The sequence below is a fragment of the Hypomesus transpacificus genome, unplaced genomic scaffold (assembly GCF_021917145.1).
Source record: "Hypomesus transpacificus isolate Combined female unplaced genomic scaffold, fHypTra1 scaffold_27, whole genome shotgun sequence".
Taxonomy (NCBI): domain Eukaryota; kingdom Metazoa; phylum Chordata; class Actinopteri; order Osmeriformes; family Osmeridae; genus Hypomesus; species Hypomesus transpacificus.
Genome location: NW_025813796.1, coordinates 1,051,911 through 1,075,368, shown reverse-complemented (window position 1 = coordinate 1,075,368; position 23,458 = coordinate 1,051,911). Strand labels below are relative to the sequence as shown.

General features: G+C 45.3%; 1 protein-coding gene across 4 annotated transcripts in view; it reads right to left on the bottom strand.

Moving 5' to 3' along the window:
* Positions 1 to 1,858: 1,858 nt before the first annotated feature.
* cntnap3 (contactin associated protein family member 3) overlaps positions 1,859 to 23,458 on the bottom strand; it is a 54,607-nt gene continuing 33,007 nt past the window's right edge. The window contains exons 11-24 of one of the 4 annotated variants that reach the window (XM_047014970.1): positions 22,163 to 22,269; positions 20,248 to 20,367; positions 19,579 to 19,776; positions 18,564 to 18,720; positions 17,768 to 17,895; positions 16,678 to 16,848; positions 14,562 to 14,780; positions 11,922 to 12,161; positions 9,888 to 10,112; positions 7,906 to 8,039; positions 6,413 to 6,500; positions 4,415 to 4,633; positions 3,873 to 3,944; positions 1,859 to 2,886 (exon numbers count right to left, since the gene is read on the bottom strand). In XM_047014970.1, the coding sequence (XP_046870926.1) occupies positions 2,690 to 2,886; positions 3,873 to 3,944; positions 4,415 to 4,633; positions 6,413 to 6,500; positions 7,906 to 8,039; positions 9,888 to 10,112; positions 11,922 to 12,161; positions 14,562 to 14,780; positions 16,678 to 16,848; positions 17,768 to 17,895; positions 18,564 to 18,720; positions 19,579 to 19,776; positions 20,248 to 20,367; positions 22,163 to 22,269 (2,275 nt within the window). In that variant the 3' untranslated portion in view covers positions 1,859 to 2,689. The remainder of the gene's footprint in view (positions 2,887 to 3,872; positions 3,945 to 4,414; positions 4,634 to 6,412; positions 6,501 to 7,905; positions 8,040 to 9,887; positions 10,113 to 11,921; positions 12,162 to 14,561; positions 14,781 to 16,677; positions 16,849 to 17,767; positions 17,896 to 18,563; positions 18,721 to 19,578; positions 19,777 to 20,247; positions 20,368 to 22,162; positions 22,270 to 23,458) is intronic. The other 3 variants (XM_047014972.1, XM_047014974.1, XM_047014973.1) reach the window with 3 other exon arrangements.

The window sequence follows — 23,458 nt, the reverse complement described above, 5'->3', positions numbered from 1 at the left end:
TTGAGCCTCCAGTTGGAAGCTTATGTCAGAGAGATCTTGTGTGAAAGAGTATGAAACGTTTCTTCCATGTGGTGAATGGTACTTTCACTTTAATGAGCAGCTACATATACAATAGGTGGCACGGGGGAGAGAGTGCTGCACTCAATGAATCGAATGCAGTACACAATGTGCAGTGCATGACCCCTATCTGACCTCTGCGTGGCAAGTGAGGGATAAAATATTAAAGACAAGGTGTAACGACGCCTAGCAGATCACAATGGGGGGTGGGGGTGGGGAGTTAACTGTAGCAGAATACGTAGTAGAAGAATGAAAGCAAATCTGGACATAACTGGTACCATGAACTTTGTATGATCTTTGGTTGGCCAAATGCATGTTGCCATGACAAAGCGATGCATGCTTGGAGCAAATTCAGGTACGGCCCAGTAGACAGCCCACATTCTGACCTCTGAGGAGCATTTTTAGGATGGAATCAGGTGGAAAACTTTGACAGTTGTTCACAAAACGGTCCCAGGGGCTTATAATTCAGTCAGATCGGCTGCTCAAGTGTTAGGATCAATCAATAGAAACATCAACACAAACAAGTCTCAGCCCAGCCCCGCGCCAGTCGATTCTCATTTCACAAGGAAACACCTGCTAACATTTTTCAAAGCAATGGAAATATATACTTTACATGTCAGATGAATTTGTTGGTACTAGTTTGGAGGTGTCAGTCATTGAAAATGGACAGTCTTCTCTTTGTAAAAAGCAGACTGACTTTTAAATCAAACAACCTCGATCATTTAGAAAACTGAACAGTTTGACATCCTACACTACAGGATCCATGGTGAGTAATTCTACTCACTGACATCCCTATCAATCACCAAAGCATCATTACATTATTGTAACATTAATACAGTACAGGTCGCATCAATTCATATTTAAGTGGCCCTCTTGTCAATCAATCTTCAGTCTTTAGTCCAAAAAGAATACTTTTGGCCAATTACGACATTGGATATGCTCCTCTCAAAATACAAAATATTTGGGGTTGAGTTCTCATGAAAGCACAATGGCTCCAACAATTCGCGAGTACCTTTGTTCACTCCTCAGTTACCGTGCCAATATTAATTTAAACTGACAAAAGTACAACCTACGCAGTAAACAATATGATTTCAAGGTCTGTGTTGAGTTATTTCAGACAACATAAGTTATGTCAGAATTCCGTAGTTATTTCAAAACGTCTTTCTATCAAGAATTGTATTTGTAGTAATATACTGTAAACCAGGGGGGCCTTCTTGTACTTTAACTGGCTTCTCTCTAGCTAGGCAGAGAGTTCAGGGGTTTAAGTTCTGTCTTGGGTATTAAGCAGGTGTGTCTAACTGTCAAATCAAAATGTGATAAAAGGACAGAAAATATGAACAATCCGTCTGAAAGGCTTACAAACAACATCTGTGATTCAAAGGTCCCATACTCTAGAAAGTACCAGTTTGTGTTAGAAACAACAACTGCCTGTCTCTTCACTATTCCATTCTGTGCTTCTGCCGTAGAGTAAGCAGAATTGAGACAAGCTTGGTGTTTCCAGCAATAAAATGGTGGATAAGATGTCATCAGATATTTGTCGTCCCTGTCAGCATGCTTCAGATTAGCTTTCCCTGATTATCCTTCAGCTTCCCATGAATCACTGCCTACCTGCCAGCCACAGACACTATTTTAACAAGGATTAGCATTTCAAAAAAAGCAAACAGTACTGTGCAGCGAAGAAGATTGTGACAATCAATCCTGTGTTTTTTTTTCTTTTCAAAGCTTTTCAGGGAAAAGTGAAAAGTTGTCTACCTGCAGAAGGTGAGAAGTGTAAGAAAATAAAAAAAGTTAATGTATTTATGGCAAAACTTTTATTTTCATTTTTTTGTCCAGAATAATGCACAGAAAGCACAGAAAATTACGTGTACTTCTTGCTGAGGAAAGTCCTGAAAAGAAAACATACTGAAGTTTTTGTTTTTACATAAGTACTGTACATGTTAAGTCAGTGCAACTACAATGCGGTTGTCCTATAATAATCACATGTATTTGGAAATATGATATCATTTGGTCAACTGGTTTGACATGATGCGGGTCAAGTACTAAAAAACAACGCGGTGTGTCTTTGTTGACACACAGTCAAAAGAAAGGGAGAAAGCATGGTTCAGACTTCTCAACTCTCATGAAAGCAAAACACCTTAATACCAAAAATACTTTCAACTCAATCATTCGTTTCATTGGAACATGTATTGTATTGGAATCTTCATAACCACCAGATACAAACAAGGATATATTTCAATACCACTGGAAAGGACTAGTAGTCAATAGTTATAAAGACAAAATGTGACAGTTACATTTGAAAAGAATTGAAGAATTTCGAAATCATTTAAATAACATTGTCAAAGTGTCTCTTCAACAAAGTTATCAACACCGTTAAATGTCCATCAACACTTTTTTCATTGTGATATCGAGAACATATGTACAAGAGGGGAAAAAAACTGAAGAACGGGACAAAATAATGTGTTTTGTCTTCACATCTTGTTCGGCTTCTGTCGCCAGTCGCTCGAGGGGCCTGTGTGTGTAATGCACTGTGAATGTTAATGTCTCTAGGCTTGGCAAGGCATTTCAGTCCCTACTCATCTTCCCCGGGTCAGACCATCATTTAAAGGTCTTGGGGGGGGGGGGGGGGGATGCCTTATATAAAATACTCCTTTTGGTTTTCACTCAGTACATTTTGTGAGTTGGCCTCGCTGTTGAAAGGGAACTCTGGACTGTCGTCAGGCTTGACTCCTTTTGGTGGCTGACTCTGAAATGTCTCTTTCCGCCGGTAGAGGAACCTTGCTAGTAGTGCCAGGGCTGACAGGATGACAAATATCACAACGGCAATAACACCTGCAAATAAACAATGGTGAACAGACAATGAATATGCTGTTATAATTCTAAGCAGACAATAGCGGTGCTTCAGGTATTTCGAATCCCCTTTCGACCCTGAGTTATATTGTCTGACCAGCAACTGACTTGCCTAGCAAGTAAAAACGATAAAGCATACATACTGCATGCCACCCACACCATGCTCGAGTCATATCGTTTGATATTCAACCCGAAAACTGTAATCTTATGCACACAACAGACACTGCTGTTTTTCAGACACCTTAATGATTTTATTTTTCTCATACCAAAAATGTGCACCTTGGAATTTGTCTAGGGTTCACATAATTACTCAGAAATATGCTTGCCAATCTCTCACTTTTAGGACTTTCATTTATTTTCAAAGCTCTCTGATTGTCTTAATAATCTAACTGTAAAGTGCATTTAACAGACTTGTTCTATATCTGCATACCATAAAAAGAGGAATTTCAGTTCAATTCTCATAAATGTTGCAGACTTTCACATGAATAATACGCACTGTCCTTGGTACACTGACACATTCCACTATTGAGAGGAAAAGACATGTATAATTGGAGTGCCAGAACACTGCTAGACTCAATTTAATGCTACATTACAGTGGTTTTAAAATGGCCAAGTATTTGAAGATAGCTGTAAAAAGTTCCCTAATCAGCAAATAATTTCTTTAAACGTTTAATTAGTTTTGGTGTCCTTTGTGCATTTTTACCGAGTTAGACAGTTTAAGAAGGACTATGAAATAACATTTTTCTTATCAATTCAAATACGTTAGTCATGATTATGAATCGGTGGCAGAGCCCCTTTAAAAGCTGAATGATTTAATAAAAAACATACTCTAGTTCTTTATAATATAGAGAATGCTTTTTCTACATGCCTGACACAATACTTATTATCTGTTATGGCCTCATGCTTCACACAGTCGTAATATATGCAAATGCATTCACACATATTTATAATGAACACATTGCTGTTACCTCCAATCAAAGCAGAGTCACTCTTGATTGCATTGACTATAGGCTCCCCAGTACCAACAGTACCAAAGTGGTCTATAGCAGAAAGACAGAGAGCAGAGAGACAGAGAAAGAGAGGGAAAAGAAGACAGCGACAGTAGCATCAGAAACAGTCAGGACAGGGCCCATTTAAAACACGCCAGAACATCGTCAAACTACCCAAAACGGCATGAACCGCAGGATAACGACCACAAAGGAGTGATTATGCAAATGACCCCCCCCCCCCCGTCTCTCATTCAAATTCATTAACTCATCTGCCACATTGTAATCACTTTGATTCTAGTTTAATGAACAAGGAAGATGGTGTACGTATTAAATGAGCCCTTGGTAAAGTTCGAGAAGGAGCCTCCCGGAAAAAAAACCCGGCCACCTTTCAAGCCGTACCGAAGATAAGGAGAAGCATGCGAGTTTCCCGACAGACAGCACTCCCAGCGTGTCACCGTGGAGACCGGCAAAAAATATGTAACCCAGCCAATCACAGATAGGCATGCGCCCCCCTCTTTTACCTGCCAGGGAATGCGTGGTCTCTGCCGCGTAAGGATTGGACGGCGAGGAGGAGCCGCAGCTGGACTCTGACAAGGGTCCTGTGACGATGACGGGGCTGGTGTCGGGGTACAGTAGGGCTGCCTTCAGGGGCGCGATGGAGTTGAACCGGACCACAGACAGGCAGCCGCTGAAACCCAGGGCCCCAAGCCTGGAGATCTCGGGATCGAGCTCACCCGACTCTGGGAAGACCATCAGACAGATGGGGTGGACGTAAGGATGGAGGGGGACAAAAAATGTCAACGAGAGAGGAAAGATAGAAGCGGTTTTGAATTGACAAAAACCTGAACAGGCCTGAGGAGAAGACATCAGATTGACATTGATCCCTGTTGAGATCTGCCTATAGGCTCGAGCAAGTCATGTGACCTGCACTCCCACATTGATTCAGCGCTGAGCATTCCTCCGCAGCAGCTCATCACAATAGGTACAAAGCAGTAAAGAAAGACCCCACTAAGCCTGTCACTGGTGCTGCTTGAGGTATCGGGGATATTAGGAGTGATTTACTGGGCATCTGCTTCACTGGCCCTCATGAGACACCTACTGCCTGTTACTTTAATGGAGCGAATCTGCATGTTGATGATTTCTGCTTTCAAAAGGCCATCCCATCCTCTGGCATTGAATCCCACTGCTACTGAGAAGGTTATGCTGTACCAGCAGGCTTTTTACTCATGTTTTTTTATTTATTTTTATACGCTCCCTGTCTTCCATACGGTCTCTCTCTCTCTCTCCTTCTCCTTCTCCTTCTCTCTCTCTCTTTCCCTCTCTCTCTCTCTCTCTCTCTCTCTCTCTCTCTCTCTCTCTCTCTCTCTCTCTCTCTCTCTCCTCCTCTCTCTCTCTCTCTCTCTCTCTCTCTCTCTCTCTCTCTCTCTCTCTCTCTCTCTCTCTCTCTCTCTCTCCTCCTCCTTCTCTCTCCTTCCCTCTCTCTTTCTCAGAGTCTCAGGCTCTACATTCATTACAGGTCCATTTGTTAGCGTGATCGATGACAGGCCTGGCTGGGAATGACACTGAATCCACTTTCATGCTGCCTCTTTGATCCTGATATGACACTCGCGCCGCTGAGTGGGCAGAGGGGGGATGCTCGGTCACGCGCTAACACGGGTCAGGTCAAGCCCGATACACTGGCACAGGGCAGGGCCACGCCACTCGCAGAGCCGCCCGCCCCCAGCCACTACCCCCTTCACTCCCACATGTCATTAAACCTTCCGGATTATTCCGATTTTTAACAAATGGGAGTCCAGAGAAGGCATGAATAAATCATGCCGGAGCCAAATTACTCAATGAACGTACCATGATATGGTTGTGTCGTTGGCAACATTTTATGAATCCGGAGTGCATTCCTATACGAGGGACTTTGTTTGTTGTACAGACACAAACATGGATTTGAAAGTGACACCGTGCAAACGTTGGTCTCGTTAGTTTGTATTGGAATGTTGTGACCGTAAGCTATGAACTGTCTGTTCCTGCTCCTTTCAATTACTTTTTATTACTGAAAGCAGAGGTCCAACGCTAGCACAGACATTAGCATTACCCGCATGGAGTGGCTTATTTCTTCAGCAAGGCAGACTATGTATTATACATAAAGCCAATAATATTCTGAATTTAAGTAAACAGACAGACACTGGTGATGATAACATGCCATGTTCAGTTGAAATTGCCTGACTGAACAAACAATGGCAAGAATTGCATTCTCTTTCTCCAGGACTTCCTTCAAACGACGTTTCTAGAACATAGAGTAATACAAAATGATTACTAATGGGGCCATTGCACAGCAGAGGTGAATAGTTCTTATTCTTAATTTGAATAATATTTTCAATTGGCGTGAAAGCCGTTTGTTAGAGCAATCAGAAAAAGCTCTTGAAAATGTCACTGTCAGGTAAAACCAAGCCTCTCTACCCTTTTATTCAAATCAGTCTTTTACAAACTAGGCTGGCCTTCTCCGCCACTAATGTAGCCTTACTCACCAGACACTTTACCCATAACAACCGACTGGAGAGCGTTGAATTCCACATCAGATGTGAGATTGAAGTCCTCTCTCGCATGCTCGTCAATCTGAGAAAAGCAAAATGGGTCTGTGAATTATTGAGGGTTTACAGAGAGAGAGAGAGAAAAAAGACTCGGACACGTTGACGTGTCAAATTATCGAGTATGTATTCTTCCGTGGAGAGCGCTTTAATTAAACTTGCTCTTCAGAGCGCTCTAAACACATCATTGCTTTTGCTGTTGAGTCGTTGCCATTCAATTATAAAGGGAAAGAAGCGTGCTGGAGACTGGACAGATTTTCTTTTGAATCACATTTTCAAATTGTGATTAGGACCAGAGCTTAAACTAATTGATGTTTTTTTTTTCTTCTTTTCTCTCCCCCCATCTCGACTTCCCCTACAGTTTCAGCAATCTCCTTATTGCGAGGCGGCTGTAGAAATGAATGTAAATCCTGGCCATTATTTAAGTAGGCTTACAGGAGGAATATGGAGGGGAGATTAAATGAACAACAAATTCAGTAGCACCTCCAGTACGTTGTATACAAAAGGGTTTTCTCAGGGTGGCAGGTTTCCTGCTAAAGTAACTTCAAATACTCAATAAAGGGCAATCAACTGTTGATCCTTCCGGAAGCCCCCTCTCCCTCTGCTACACCAACACACAAACACAAATGCACACACATACATGTACTTTGCCTCAGACCAGTAAATACCCAAATAAGCCATTTGTACAGAGAAGCATGTAGACTAGAGTGTTTGGTCGAGTCAGCCCTTGCGAATGGAGGAGGAACAAACGATGTAGATCCTATACTCTGGATAAGATCGCACACACTTCAACCAGAGTTAACAAGTCGAGTGAGGAGAATTGGCTGAAAAGATGTCAGACGGTTATAATTCTGCACACTCAATCCTAGTACCGTCTGTCAAAGTCCAATTTCACCCCAGAGGAAGACTTCTCTTAAACTTTTATTGATTTCATGCTCCTCTGCTATCTTATTCCTTTTCTTCCTCTGTTCCTCTTCAGAATCATCAATGTTGTCTGGGAATAGCGAGTGTGCATAGTGAATGCCAACAGACAATGGCTGACAGTTGGGATGGGTGCATTCTGACAAAGAAAGACAGCGTGGCGAAGCAGTGTGAAGTCGACACCTGCTGTGGCAGTGGCAAAAGGCCATTGGCTCTCCCCAGGGAACCTGGCAGACACAGAGGTATTGGTAAAGGCAAAACATGAACTTTGTCAAACAATATTTGAAGTCAAACTCATACTGCTGTGTTGATGATATAAGTACTCTCGCCAACAGCAGTTCATCTTTTGTCGCTACGGAGATGGCAAAAGCACACGCAAATTTAAAGGAGCCTGGAAGCTCGCGGAGCTGAGCCTGGCCTCTCCGGATTTAGGCACGGATTGGGTCCTTCTGGAACGTGTTTGACAAAAGACGCTGACTGCAGACTTGCTGTGGTTATGGATGAGATGTTACCTGCACGGTGACAGCCTCGGAGAGTCTCCGTATGGACACTCTGTGGAGCTGTCCGTTGGCCAGGTTCCTCACGTTAGTCCTCATCACCTCAGCATCTTTGTTCATCTGCAGTTTATACTTCACATCCAGGTAACCTTCAGGGACAGGGAGAGAAGCCCTCGATGAGTGTGCGCAGACAAAAAACTCCCGCCTGCTGCGTTGCACTGTTTATCCTGGAAAAGATTGTTTACGCCTTTCAAAGCAAATCTGAATGTATAAAACGGGAGTTACAGAATTAATAAGCCTACAAAGCCTTCGGTTAAGAGGATTAATATGAAATTCCCTATCGGTTACAGATCCACTAAATCAAATTCATTTTCATGATTTGCAGGGCGTTAAGTATCAGCAGGGCTTTGATAAAGCCACTGCTGATGTCTGGCTGGCCTGGGATGGGGGGACTGAGCAGTCAGATGAATGGGACAATGGATCTTTAAAAATCATGCTATGACTAAGGCTGTGTGTTTTATCAACCGGCCACAAAATGCTGACTTGAGATGTCTTTTCCCGCAATGTCAGAACACTTTTTTTGAGGCAATAATACAACAACTATCCGTTAACACAAAGGCACGGCAGCTCTGAAGGGGGGGGGATGACATTGCAAATTGTTTGAATGGTTCACTTCAGTTATCTTGATCCCCCATTCTGGGCCACAGAATAAATAGAAACAACATTGCTGATTAAAAGTGTGATATTACCTCCGGATATCTGTAGTATCTGTAGATAGATAGCTTCTATTAAGATTGAAATGATGCTATGAATGCTATTCATGTATTCTACCTGTGATCTAAAGCCATAAACACGGCATTAAAACAACTTACTGTGCATTCGAACATAAAAAAACATAGATTAAGATGCCTAATGTTTGTTTTTTAATGCTACCCTTTGGGGTTTCCATAGAAATGGGTTGGGGAGAAAAACAAAAACAGGAAAGAAGAGAACAGCACTGTCGACTCCACCTCGACTTCTTTAAACCAATGTGGGCTCTGAGACAAATCTCGGCTCTGTGTTTGACATGGAGGGATGGAGTCTACCATGAAGACAGCAGCGCGAGAAGCGACGAGTCAATTTGTCCGTCTAGGGTTGAGAAGAAAGCTGTCTCTTAGCTTTAATTGGAGATCCAGGGAAGAGAACTACAGTACAGTGAAATACATGGATCACTTTGTTGGCACCATGCACTCACAGTACACCGGATCTTTTAGAAACACTCTTTTAGTTGCACATTCCAGATACATACAGCTCTGGAAAAAAATGAAGAGACCATTGCACCTTTTTCTTTCCTTAAAAAAAAGTTGACAAGGACAATTTTGAGTGAGGAACAGAAGGGTAAAATTTGCAGTGGCCTCTTATATGTTTACCCTTCTGTTCATAATCATAATTGACCTTCTCAATGTTTTTAAAAAGGAAAGAAAAAGGTGCAGTGGTCTCTTAATTCTTTTCCAGAGCTGAATATTAACTAGCTGTACTTATCATTATACTGTGGTCCAACTATAACATACACTTATAGTTGTTATATCTAGATCAAAAGTGAATGAAAGAGTATTTACTGTACTGTATATACGATATACAATAGTACTTCACACATCAGCTCATTATACAGACACTTGATTCATATTTAATATTCTCATAATATAGACTATTTGTCACATTGAGAATTAAGATTAAGAATCTTCAGCATTACTTAAAGCCTTCCTGAGATCTAAGTCCCTAAAAGCTGAGACGCTGCCGAATAATTGACTCTGCGTGAACAAGACGCAGTGGGGTCTGACAGAGTGGAGTCTAGGGGGACTTAGAGACTCCCGATTAATCCAAATGAATCCGCCAAAGCTAGAGAAGTCGTATGTGTGAGTGTGCGTGTGTGTGGCGCTGCATAATGCGCTTGAAGCGTCAGGCACGAAGGCCTGCCGTGGAGCCTCGCAGTCGGCGGCCACCGCCTGCAGTCTCACCGTTCCTGTTGAGAAGGACGGCCAGGTACTCCTTGTAGTAGGAGCTGACGTAGAGGAGCAGGGCAGGGGTCTGCGTGGTGCTGAAGCTCAGGGTGATGTTCTCCCCCACCAGGGTCAGGTCGGAGAAGATGGAGGAGGGCAGGCCGCTGGCGTTCCGGTTCAGCTCGTACGGCTCCTTGAAGGTGTACGTGACCGAGGTTTGGGGCTTGAAGACAGCCGACACCTCTGGAAGGAGGACAACAGAGGGAAGGGGTGTTGCTGTTGGGTTACCTCAGAGGGAGAAAGCCTCTGTCTAGCTACACTAGAAGGGCGCGGTTTAGGGTTTGGGTTTCTAAGTGTTGGACAGATTGGAGAGAGAGTTGATCAAACAGTTTGACGTGAAAATGACCAGTTCAAACACACGGCGATACTAGCAAAGTCTCTCTGAGGCATGAACGTCAATGCATAGAATTGATGGTAGAAAGAGGAAAACTAATAAAACATATAACTAGCAGGTGTTTGTTCTACAATCAGGTGGAAATTTAATCACAGACCCATGACTGTCATCGGAACGCAACACAGGTCAAAGTGGGAACACACACACACACTTGACCCGATAAAAAGGAATTAGCTGATCTACTGATTAAATTACTGTAGTACATAAGAAATCCCTGATTTCCCATACATATCCTATAATAGTATTTATTTTAAACATTAAATCAAATTACTGTCCATACATTCAATAGTTGTGTCATCTCAAGTAGTATGGTTCAAGTGTATGCCCATAGTTTCTGACTTTACACGCAAACTTCCTCAATTTTTTTTTCAGTATTATCAACCCTGTTAGTCCATTAATAGCTGCATTAAACTAGCTGATTAAACCAGCTGATTAAACCAGCTGATTAAACCAGCTGATTAAACCAGCTGATTAAACCAGCTGATTAAACCAGCTGAAGAAAAGGTACTCTGCAAGGTGTGGATCCTTATAATTAAGCCTTCTTTAGTTTCCAGGTAGCATCTTGCAGGCTATGCACACTGTGCTGCTAAGTAAGTGATAATTCCAGGGGAAATGTAAGCATAATAGTTCATTAATAAAGGCATGTGTTCCTCCCTGCATCACATCGTCAACCTCCTCCTAAGATGACTCACACGCATCAAAGCTCTTGAGCAAACACTCTGGATTCAAGCCATTGATGTAGTTCACAGCTGGGAAGTACTTCTGGTGGGTGCGTTTGAAGCAAGTTTAAAAGGTTCTCCGGACGATATAGATGCCTGATCTTCTGACACGGTCATCCTTTGCAAAGCCCGCACGTTAAAAGGTCCCATATCTGAGTAATTTGAAATGATCATGAAATACATCTGTCGAGTTGATGTAAAATAAAAATCCTGAGAATTTCAGTGGAAACGATCCCACTTAGATTACACTTACATGTGGCTCTTATTGGATGATAGCACTGGTACTGCTCCTCTCCAATTGGCCCTCTCAATTTAAACCGGGTGACGATCAGCATATGAATGTTCTGTGTTCAGTGACACAATTACCTCTAGGTTATTTTAAATGATTAACTGTGCATTGTTGTGAATTGTGAACACCATGATACCCCGAGTCTACTCAATGAATCAACAGTTACCACATAAAATAATGGGTTCATGTTCTAAACTGATCATCTAGCAGCATGTTTCTCAACTGGTGGGTCCAGACCCTAAGGTGAGCTGGTGTTTTGGCTCCGTCAAAAAGTCAAACTTTTATTTTGATAAGTTACCAAACCTCCAATGGTGCGTTTTTATTTTAAAAAGGTGTGTAGGCTCACACCGTGCCGCCCGCATTCTAGAACACAAATGTCAAAGTGTCAATCAAAACTGCAGCGCACAGGAACATTACCTGCTGACATTGTGGATTACTATACAAATTGGTTTGGGGAAAGAAACTATAATTGTTCGGAAATTAAATCATCGTGACTTAATGAACAACGACAAATGGGAATCCTGAGGTTAGACCAGTTGAGAACCAGCTCTAGCAGTAGACCTTGATGAACCAGCTCCATGTTTCCGTACCTTTCTGACAAAAGGGTCCTGTGTAGGCAGACTGGCCACAGTCGCAGATGAAGCCGTTGTACTTCTCCACGCAGCGTCCGCCATTTTGGCACAGGGCTCCATAGCTGCTGCAGTGTCCCGGGCAACCAGGCCTCACCCCGGGTGTGATCTTAGCCCGCTCCTCCAGGTCCAGGGTCTTGCCGTTGAGCTGCAGCGAGCGGAGACAGCCCAGGAAACCCTTCTGTCTGGAGGCTGTGCCTCCTGCCGACACAAAAGAAACACACAGAGGTTTCTCCTTCAGCGCTTTCTCTCCGTCCTGTCTCTTTTCATACTGCCCCACCATCCATTGTTGGCTCATTCATGTGACGGGGCGGAGGTGCAATACAGGCAGATTCATGTGCCTCTTCTGCGCACCCGAGAGCATAACTTTTGTCAACACGCCGCGAGATTACAAAAGGCGCTTTAGAGCGACGAGACGATGAAAACAAAGTTGTGGGCGGCAAAACACATTCAGGGGGAGCTGAGTTTTATCAGGCGTCTGTCTGCCTGCCTGCCTGCCTGCCAGCAGCAGAACACGATGCTAACCTTCCTTTCTCTCTTCCTCCACTCCTTTTTCTTCTGGCTCGCTCCCATACCTCAGCCTTGGCTGTTCAGATTGTTCTCCAGGTTCAGCCACGGCTTCCAAATCAATGAGGCTCCCTGCCTGCCAGGCCCTGCTCAATATGCTTTTAGTCAGACGTGAAAGCCCACAGCACTGCAGAGGACCAACACAACAGTCGAAACTTTCCTAACCTGCATCCACTGGAAGGAGATATGTTTTGAGTTCCTTGTTGAAGGAGAGTGATGCCCGGGCCATTAAATAGAGGGAAAATCGAGTAGCCTCACAGTCCTATGGGATGTAATCATCTTTGGGTAATTGCGCATCAGAGACGGCTCTTGCTTTCGGTGAGCTGTGACTGGGAAACCAGGCGTGTCCTTGTGGACAAGCACCAAGGACCAACCAACCAAAACCAAGGAGGAGAAATATTGTTTTTCCTCCAGGAAATCAAAATGTACAGTATTAGGAGTGAGAACAACCACTAGCATAATGTCAAGTCAAATACCATCCACAGCAAGTCCTCCACATTAAAGACAGCTTTCACTCATAAAAATGGAAAGAAACCTTTGATGGCACATCAAATACTACGATCTCAAAGCCATTGTGCCGTACGGATCAAAACCAACATCAAAGCAAGCCAGTCAGAATGTATTCCATTCTCCTGAATGTCGTCTTATATAAGCAAGCATGACCATATGTTGGATAACATTATGCACAGCATGTAGCCAGAAGACAGGCTGTACACAACAGACATTATAAACCATGGTGTGGTTTACAAATTAAAATGTAAATCACTATGCATCATTATCACCGCACATCATGCAGATGCTGTCATTAGCTTCACATGAATAGCAGATATAAGCTGGCATCTGCAGTCTAATGTCCATAAAAAAGTTTGATCAATGCACACAGGCAATGCAGGAGGGGGAACACATGCTAAAAACTGTGCTAAATCAATATTCATTTGAGTACCCTGTTTCTACATCTGACCAAGGATTAGACTGTATTTCTGAAAATGGGGGTCTCTAGATAATAGCTGGCATTCTGCAATATTTGCTTCTAGATATAACCTTATACAATACAGTGAAACTGCTTGTGTTTGCTTATTTTCACACGGGATGTAGATTGAGGTGAAAACAGTGAGGAACAGCTTAAAGGTATTGATAAGATTTATCAGCGTTCAGCCCATTTCACAGGCATTTGTGCGCTATGTGATTTATGCATTCGTTTTAGGATAAAGAATGTCCAATCTCAGCTGTCTGACACAAGTCAACATACTTACCATGCAAGCAAGAAAATGCATATCAATGTGCAAGTTTACACACAGACCCCCCCCCCCCCCACACACACACACACACACATGCGCACACACAACAACAACACCCTACTGTACACACAACAATGCACACGGACACACAAGCACACACACACAGTGAATCACCTGATCCAACCCATCATGTTCTGAGTGGCGGTTATTTATTGAAACTGATTATCGCTTAGTGTTCAGAAACAGTCCACTCAGCACCTGCATGTTCTATAGAAAACCGCCGATGATGGCACTATGCCAACAGCGGGGAAGCAGCATAGTCCTAAGATGTCATTACCTCATCTCCCTGTAGGGGAAGACAGAGAAACCCTTGTCCACCTTCTATTTATAAGACTATAATAATAAGACTTTATTTATAGAACACATTTCATATGAGAATTGCAGCTCGATGTGCTTATTTATGAGTCCATGAACTGCAAAAATAGAAAGAAAACTGCAAAAATATTCACAAAAGCATCGGAAATGACCTAGACGAGGCGAGGGAGTCTTTGTCTTTTTGCCAAGCCAACAAGAGGATGCCTTTCTCTAAATTACTCTGGACTGTGGGCCGGGTCGAGGCAAACAAGAGAATCTCCAGGTGCCCTCACTCCGAGAGCACATTCATTCAGGGCCTGTTCTCAGGGGGGAGGGCCATGTGGCTGGGACACCAGATTAGGGCCAAAGAACTGACGGCAGCCTCATGTCCTGCGTTGACCCTCGCCCCGGCTCTAATAAGCACCGGCGCTCTCTTCCTTACCCACGAATAATTGGCTGTTGAGCTGGAGATGGATGTGCCCGTCGGCCGGGGCTTTCTGCGTGGAGGCGGGGGAGGCGTCGACGCGCAGCGACGCCTCCTTCACGTTCCGCTCGGCTCGCACCGCGTGCCACCTGTCGTCGTTCAGCGGGGCGCTCGTCTCCACCCGCACCTCCAGCGGCCCGTTGCCCACGTCGAACGAGAACACCACCTCGGATGATGCTGTGGGTTAGAGGGAGAGACGTGTCACACACACACGTGCACACAGTTTGCATTTGGGATTTTCGGCGGTCAGGTGATGTTCCACCGGTGGAGAGTTTGACGCTAACGCCCACAGAGGATTGGCGGATAGTCAACGAAACCATAGGCTGGGACATCTGGAAAATAGCTGTACCCTGAAGAGACCAGTCACTTGATTGCTTCAGGCGTGTCTGTGAAGTGCTCTCCCACAGGGCCAGAATGACACGTTGCAGAACCTGTCCCTGCAGCTTGGGGCTCCAAAACATCTCCCCTCCCAGGTGGGAGCTCACTGTTGATTGATCAGCTGATTATGAAGCTTTCAATTTCCTACACAAACTTTACTCAATTACGAAAAATTTTGAGGTGTCCATGCCGAAGACGAAACTGTCTCGGAGTTCCGGCTTGCCAAATCTATCATCGTAAAATACAGTATACAGCAAAAAAATACTGGTCGGTGGCACTTTTTTTTTTACGAAAACTTTTATTGAGGATAGCAGTCATGCAGTACACGCATTGCACTCTGAGATAGGCTTTAAGAGCAGCTCCTCTTGATTCCTACACCTAGACTGTGCACTGATCTGATGACTTGGAATGAATGGGACTTGGGCGGGCCAGGGCAGATGCCCTGTCATCAGACACTCCTAAGGCAGCGAAAAACAACTTGCTGAAAAATGCTGATCATCTGTTCCCGCCTCTTTGGTATTCCCAGCCCAGTTCCCTTGGCTCCTATAGCCTAGCCTGCTAGATCTCACCAAGGGGACCTGTTTGAGGGACAGGAAGTGCAGAGAGGGGTAAAAATAGCAAGCAACACTTTCACGGTTCGATAATGTCGTCAACTAATTACGAGTGAATGTATGGAGAGTTCATTCAAGCGAGTACGCAAACTGCGGCATCACCTCTGGGAACGATCTTAACCAAAGCTTGAGAGGAAACATTCAAATTCATTACCAGAAGCTTTCGGTGAACATCTCCCCCCCCCCCCCCCCCTTCCCCCATCATTGTAATTCTCCTTAGAGAAACGTCATTAAAAAACCTTCCGAGCCCCTGGTTTCACAAAATGCCTCACAATGGTCACGTTTGTATGTGCCCACCCTGTCATTTGGTTCTGGTGTTTGCCATGCTGGAGGGTTCATTGAGTTCTGTGAAGTTTTGAAGGTCAGGCTCTTAGAGAGGAACATGGACCTCCGGCCTACTGAGTTTCTTCTCACATCAGTCTAATCCATCACCCCTGGCTATTGTCTGCAGAGACAATAACATCCAGTGCCACTTTCACGAAGTTAACGCTTCACTACAGATGTCGCAGAAAATGTGCAAAGACAATACACAACAATGGAGAGAAGAAGAAAAAATAAGATTTAGTAGTTCCATTCCAACTCCACCACCACAAAGGCCCTTAGGGAATGCCAGTGTACGGCAGGGGTGAGGATTATCTGCAGAGGGAGCAGGCGGCAGGCGAAACAATAACACCGCGACAGTCTCTAATTCACAGGAAACGTCAAATGCCAGGGCGTACCGATGCAGTGGTATCTGAACCAAAGTCACCGAAAAAAAGAAGTATATCATCCACAGCATTCTGCGCATTGCTCCAACTGTGGCACGGCGATAATTTCCCTGAGGGAAAAGAAAAAGTATGATGGCGGTTTGGCTGTGCTGCAATATTTGTGTTGTTTTTCAAAAGTGTTTCCCTGTCCTCTGAAGCAGAGGGGCAATTTAGAGGATTTCGCCCATGATAACACAATTCAGAGGATTATAACACTTGTAAATTCAATCTTGGCCATAAAGCTGTCAAAGAGAAGCCAAATAATATCAAAATGGTGTTGAGTATGGCATCATGCAATAAGGATTTGAGCAATGCAGTTGGCACAGAACCTCCACTTACAGCTCAGTTCAATCCGGATGAAGTCTTTGATGCCAAAGTTTTCCAGGAACACCCCGGAGGAGGCAGTGGTTTTGAACATGAAGGAGATGTCTGCACTTAACTCTCCGTGGAAGGTGGGGAAGTGGAGGTAAGAGGTCTCCTTGTTGAAAAAGGCAGCATTCCAGAAGCTCTCTGAAACAGAACAGAAAGGGTTCATTCATGACACCCCAATGAGGTTTACACTCACCACGAATAAGTCCACTCGCGCTTACATTTACATTACATTTAGTCATTGAGCAGACGCTCTTATCCAGAGCGACTTACAGTAAGTACAGGGACATTCCCCCAGAGGCTAGTACGGTGAAGTGCCTTGCCCAAGGACACAAAGTCATTTGGCACGGCCAGGAATCGAACCAGCGACCTTCTGATTACTAGACCAATTCCCTAACCGCTCAGCCACCTGACTCTCGCTCACACTTAATTAGATCACAAATGTATAATTTCAGCGACACATTGCAATTGATGTCAAATTACTGAAAGGATACATTCCAGGTAAGCGAGGCTGCAATTATATATATAACAAATAATAATAATAATATTGAGACTGATTAGTATATTATTACCTGATTAGCGACGACCATCAACCAGTAAACATGAAAGAGAGCATTGTTTATGCTACCATCCAGCTAATGTTTTTTGAATACGTAATTAGTTCCTTTGTATAATCACTAGAGTACATAATTAAAATATGACTGACGGGCAAAATGAGAACCTTGAATTAGCATGAGGAGAAGACTGGCTTTGGATAATCACCATGATTAATCTGGAGGTTACCGAGGAGATTGGACCCAACACACTCTACAGATCTACACATAGCAGTCACACATTCACATGTATCCATTGTGACGAGAGAAAAGTATACCGCATTTCACCGAGCACAAATCTGGAAAAGTCGGCTATCTATGCAGTAAACCAGTCACAATGCTTGTACAGATGTGAACATGCTGTAGAAGCAGATCATCTGAGGATATATCCAAAGCAAGCAGCCAGTCATTGAATCATAATTCTATGGAATTCACCAACATGTACTGAGAGGACAGTCAGTACTTACTGTCGCCATGGCATCTCAAGGGACCAACTTGATAGGCTCCCTCAGAGCCAGGTCTCTGTGTGTCACCAATCACGACGGCTCTCACAGGCAGGTGCTCCTTATGGGCGAGCAGGCCTGAGTCATTGGCCCTGGGGTAACAAAGACAGGAAGCTGACAGTGAAACGACAGAAGGAGACCAGACAACCTCCGGAAAGAAATGCAATAATCCAATTCCATCACCACTTTGACTTTCTCTTTATAGGACCTGGGAATCAAGCATACAAATACAAACACGGGATAACTGGGTTTTAAATGAACGCATATATCCAGATGGTGTTTACCATCACCTGTTGAAGCACTGCTGGCCGGAAAACACAGCCTATAAATACAGAGGCTGGCCGTGCAGGTGTTGTGTCTTTTGAAAAATCATTTCAAACTGAGAGGGGGACCGGAATAGATGTGTTTTACAGCATCTTTGGAATTGGATCCAACATGGCTCCGGACGAGCACAGTAAGATACAGAGAGAGAACTTGTCCCTTGACACTGCTTGGCTCGACTGATATTTTAGTGTCCTCCCCATGTCTGGACATTAAATAGTTTCAGCTGGGGAAGAGAAAGCTGGCCTTTCGACCTGCGTTTCAGGGTGTGCCACAACAGGACGGAGATGCTAAATGTACAGGAAGTTGCAGAAGATTAGCCCCTTGGGGCTCGCTTCATGGTTTCTTCCTTGAGTTATCGCCGCCTTGTTTCGCTCCATAGCCTGCGTCCACAAGGCTAGGATATTTGAAGGTGTGTGCGGATTTAAAGGGACGGTACCACTCCTTGCGGTCGGCATCGCAGTTGCAGTAGTGGTTGGGGTCAACGCAGTTTTCCTGCAGGCCACAGGCACATTGCTGGCTCCCTGGCACGGCTCCGCCCCAATACGTCTGAGGGTCTCCTGATTGGCCCACCCACCAGCTGAAAGGGGCCCCATCTGGACACACACACACAAGTACACAAAGAGTACACTGTACACTGTACACACCATAAGGAGCCTCCCAAATACAACATGTTGTCAAAATTCTTATCGATCTCTCTCTCTCTGTCTCTCCCTCTCCCCCTCTCCCTCTCCCTCTCTCCCTCTCCCTCCTTCCCTCCCTCCCTCCCTCCCTCCCTCCCTCCCTTCCTCCCTCCCTCCCTCCCTCCCTCCCTCCCTCCCTCCCTCCCTCCCTCCCTCCCTCCCTCCCTCCCTCCCTCCCTCCCTCCCTCCCTCCCTCTCTCCCTCTCTCCCTCTCTCCCTCTCTCTCTTTCTCGAAATCCATCACCTCTGATCTCCTCTGTCTAACAGCTGTGTGCCAGGGTTTAAACACCAAACCGGCACGGCACCCTCGCATATGACAGTATTCTGCATTGGACATTTTCTGCCATTATTTATGTAGGTTTGACATTGTTTTGTCTTTCTGATATTAGGCCTTGCTCCAACTAGACAGCTAATGAACAGCAATTACACTGTGAAACTGGGCCTTCGCTCGGTCTGTGTCTAAACAAGCTATTACAAGGTTGACGACCCCTCAAATAGAAACAAACGCACACGCCGACGACACACAACAAAGGGAAATAAACCAGCCGCCCCACTAAACGCAACCCCCAAGTCGATTTTCCATACATTATCGTAAATAAAACCGAACCTAAATGAATTGGTGACAATGAGCGGGATAATCAATTTGCGATGTCTGCTTAAGCCCGGCTCGCGAATCTCTGCACTCCCATCCCAACCAGCAGCCTTTTTTTAAATCAGACTGACCTTTCTAGAAAAAGAGAGGGATCGATACTCTTAATAAAAAGGGCTTACCTGGTGTGTTTAAGAGGCGTGACTTTCTGCAGTGGTAGGACAGTTCCTGCTCGCAGTGCTCCGCCTGGGTAATTACAGCCCCAAGCTGCTCCGCATCGGCCGAATAGTTAAAATGGGCTAAATGCTGATTTCTCCCGGAGGACGGTTTTAATTTGGTAAGCTCTGTGTTATTATGCTGGATCACCATCCACGTCTTATCTGTAGGAGAAGACAGGAGGGAAACCCGGGGTTCATTATACATAATTATGGAAATGATGTGGGGAGACAGAGGGGGGATGGCGACAGGACGAGATGATTCCGATAAAGGCGTCTGCCAGCCTATCGCAGACGTGGGGGCTGTCAGATATTATGGGATGTCTGCCACCAACAGGCAGACAGAGTCATCATCAACTACCCACAATGAGGCGCTTAATTCTGAGGAGAGGGCGGGGGGGGTGCGGGGAAGCTATGATAGCTAGCACACACACACACACCATCGGGCAATACGAGCCATATGCCAAATTATCGGTGAAGCAGTGGCACTGCGGTTGAACCCTTGGCAGGGACATCACTGTAGTGTGGGAGGGGGCCAGGAGGCATTGTGGGATTGCGCCGCCGGAGGACAGAAGGGGCTTGATTATGCAATGCATGCAGGTGAAATACTACTCCCAGTGGGGTCTATGGTTTTACCCGTCATGTTGCAGTAGATGAGCTGTGGTTTGATGGGGCCGCTTCCGTCCACATCGATGTAGAACAGCCCAGATGTGTTCCCCCTGTGTTTGTACGCCTCGCAGGACCGCTCGTAGATGGCTTTGGAATGGGGGGGGGGGGGGGGGGGGGAAACAAGAACAAAACAACTCCATGATGAGGGCTGTAAAACCGGGCAGATTAGCATAAATGTAAGAGCTTTCGACAGGGATCGGTGAACTCAGTGGGTTTGTTGTGGCGTACGGTTCAGGGATCTAGTTGCGACCCCCTCCTGTGGGTGTCCGTGGATTCAGAGAGATTCCTGTGGTTTGAGTTGGACTTGATTGGGGGGATGAGAGCGTCTTCAAATTGCACCAGCTCACATGCATTAACGACTCGTGATTCTTATCGCGCATCGGCCACTTGGAGAACATCGCGGCGAGTCTTGAATTACAACATGGTGCAAATCACACAAGCTACACAGCTTCTTTCATGTGAATAAGGCACTCTCTGGTTTACAATGTCAACAAATATGGGGAGTCAAGTTGATTGCGCTAGGTGTTTTTAGCCTTGAGCATGTATCGTTCTTTGCTGTCAGATATCTTGTCATACCCCGCCTCAAGTGTTGTTAAATCTTCTCTTGACAGTCCCCTGACAGCAATACTGAATAGAATCTCTTTTTCCATTCAATATTTTGGTTGAGAAGGGCTGACCGCAAGTTCTACCGAATGGTGTAGGCTACACAGCATTTGTGGATAATGACTGAATATAAATCTTAGACAGCTGAACTGACAACCATCACAGGAGGGCAAAGAAAACAAACTTTGATTTGTAGGATTGAGGGGGCTGTGTCATACAGGGACACGAACGCGGACTAGGCAGTTAAGCTTTTTGTCTTGGCCTTCCCACTATACTGTCAGTACTTGAATTCTATCGAGGCCCAGAGCTACATTATTGATGTGCACCATCATTTTTCAAAAGGATGGAGGAAAAGAAAAATCTGCATGCTGGATTAAAAACTAGGCGTTTTCCCTGAGGGATACAGGCATTGTCTACCCAGGTGCAGTTTCCTTCTGTATACTATTTTGAATCCTCCCTTCTGTGGCAGCTTGTGGCTGCCTCTCAAATGAATAATGAATACCCCGACGATAATGGCATCATTAAGAAGAAGAAGAAAAAAAAAAACAGATAGTAGCTAGGTAACCGTTGTTACTCATTCAGACATCTCCTTGCTCAATCTTTCGTTTTTAGCACTCTGACCTGGCATAGATCAGATGCAACTTTGCCACCCATCATTCTTGTCCCAATCTTAGCAGTTTAGTCACACAACCCCCATCTTGCAAATCTCTTTTATTTCCCGCACCTACAAACACTTCCATTCATTTATCCGCCTCTTACTTGAAATCTAATTATGCGTAAAAAATCGCAGTTAGTCCTCTCTCGGTCTCGTCCACTCTGCAACTCAAGTGTGAAAGTGTTAAACGGTGAAGCGATTATGTTTGACTGACAAGTGCTTAGTTTCACGTGAGCCCCCAATCTCTAATGACAGTGGACTCACAGAAGCCTCTCGGATCATTAAAGTCTCTCTCGCTAATCCTTATCAATGGCCAGGCTTTGCGTGAGTCTCCGGGAGCCAGGCTATGGCTGCCTCGCAGACAAGAGTTTGACCTTGGAACACAACAGTCGGCTGTTCTGTGCATGCATGAGGAACGAAAACAATACTCTCCACGGTAAAATCGGTTTAGCTAAGTTGTTGTGAAGGGACTGTGCCCCACACATCCCCTTTTCTCTGTATGCGTGAGGGTGCACGCGTGTGCGGTTAAGAATGTGCGTGCGATGGAGGGTGTGCACGTTGTGTGTGAGGGCGAGGGGGGGGGTGACCCTGGGTAAAAATGGCTAATGCGGGCTCAGGACTCACAGCTGTGACAAGTTGCTCCACTGTAGCCTGTGTGGGAGCAGTTGCAGTGGAACGTACTCCAAGACTGTGTACATTTCCCACCGTGTTCACAATGGCTTGGTGAGCACCTGAAAAAGAAAAGAAGGGAAATATTCAACACACAGTGTTTTCAAGAACTCAAGTTCAATGTCAGGAGTAGCTACATTTTCATAGGTGAGAATGAAATCCGTCTTAAACAACCCTTCACCGGCAGAGAAACGTTTATCGTGCTGTCTTCAAGGACTACCGCACCCATCCAGCAAGACCCAGAATGTCCCCTGGAACAGTTGTCTCTCCACAGTGGCACGGCACTCATTTAGGTAAGGAGAGCACTATTTCATAATGGCAGCGTTTCATAACGGCTCATCTCCCAGCTTAACATGCACCTCAGGAGAACCATCTCCTGTTCTCGTGGCTGGCTGGACGATGTTCAGTCGTCCTAATTGGATCAGTGTGTGTGCTGCGGGGTGATACCCGTGTGTCTGGAGCCCTGCCAGGAACTGAATTAAACTAGACAGGTCAGCCCGTCTATGAAGAGGTAGCCTTCCAGACTGTTCTCCGTTCACAGAGGAAGATTCAGAAAGACAACTGGAGGAGTCCATGGTGCTCAAGTCAGTCCCCGCCACACACGCACCCGCACCCGCGCACACGCACACACACACGCTCACACACGCACACAGCTGCTGGCTCTCCTCCCAGTTCATTGCCTGAGTTGCAGCACAGGGACTCTTAACAGGCCGTATCATGCACACACACACACACACACATACAGTATACAGTCCTCAAACACACACACACACACTCCCGCTCTGTGACGGAGAAACTCTGACAAACACATTACAAGATGATGGTTATTAGGACAAACAATACACACACAGTCACACTACATCAACTCTACTTCTCTATTCCCAATCTCCTCTTTCTCTGTACTAGGAATACACTCTGTACCGGAGCCACCCCACACCGAGCAGCTTCATCTCAGCAAATGACTGTTGGCAGGTTCAATGTCTTGCTGACTGGTGTGTATCCACGTGGCCAGCCAGAACCGCGAGGCCTGAACCGTGAGAGGCAGAGAGACCGACAGACACACAGCAGTCCGTCAGCAGAACCCCGCGGGGACTCCGGGGCTGACTGATAGCCGCATTAGCTAGCAATCACGCAGCAGAATGGTGTCACCGAGGTGAGCTCGGGCTTCCGTCTCAGCCTGAAGAGAGACGGGCCCGGATCGGAAAGCCGGGGACGGTGCCGACGGAGAGGACGGAGACTGAGGCCCACCCC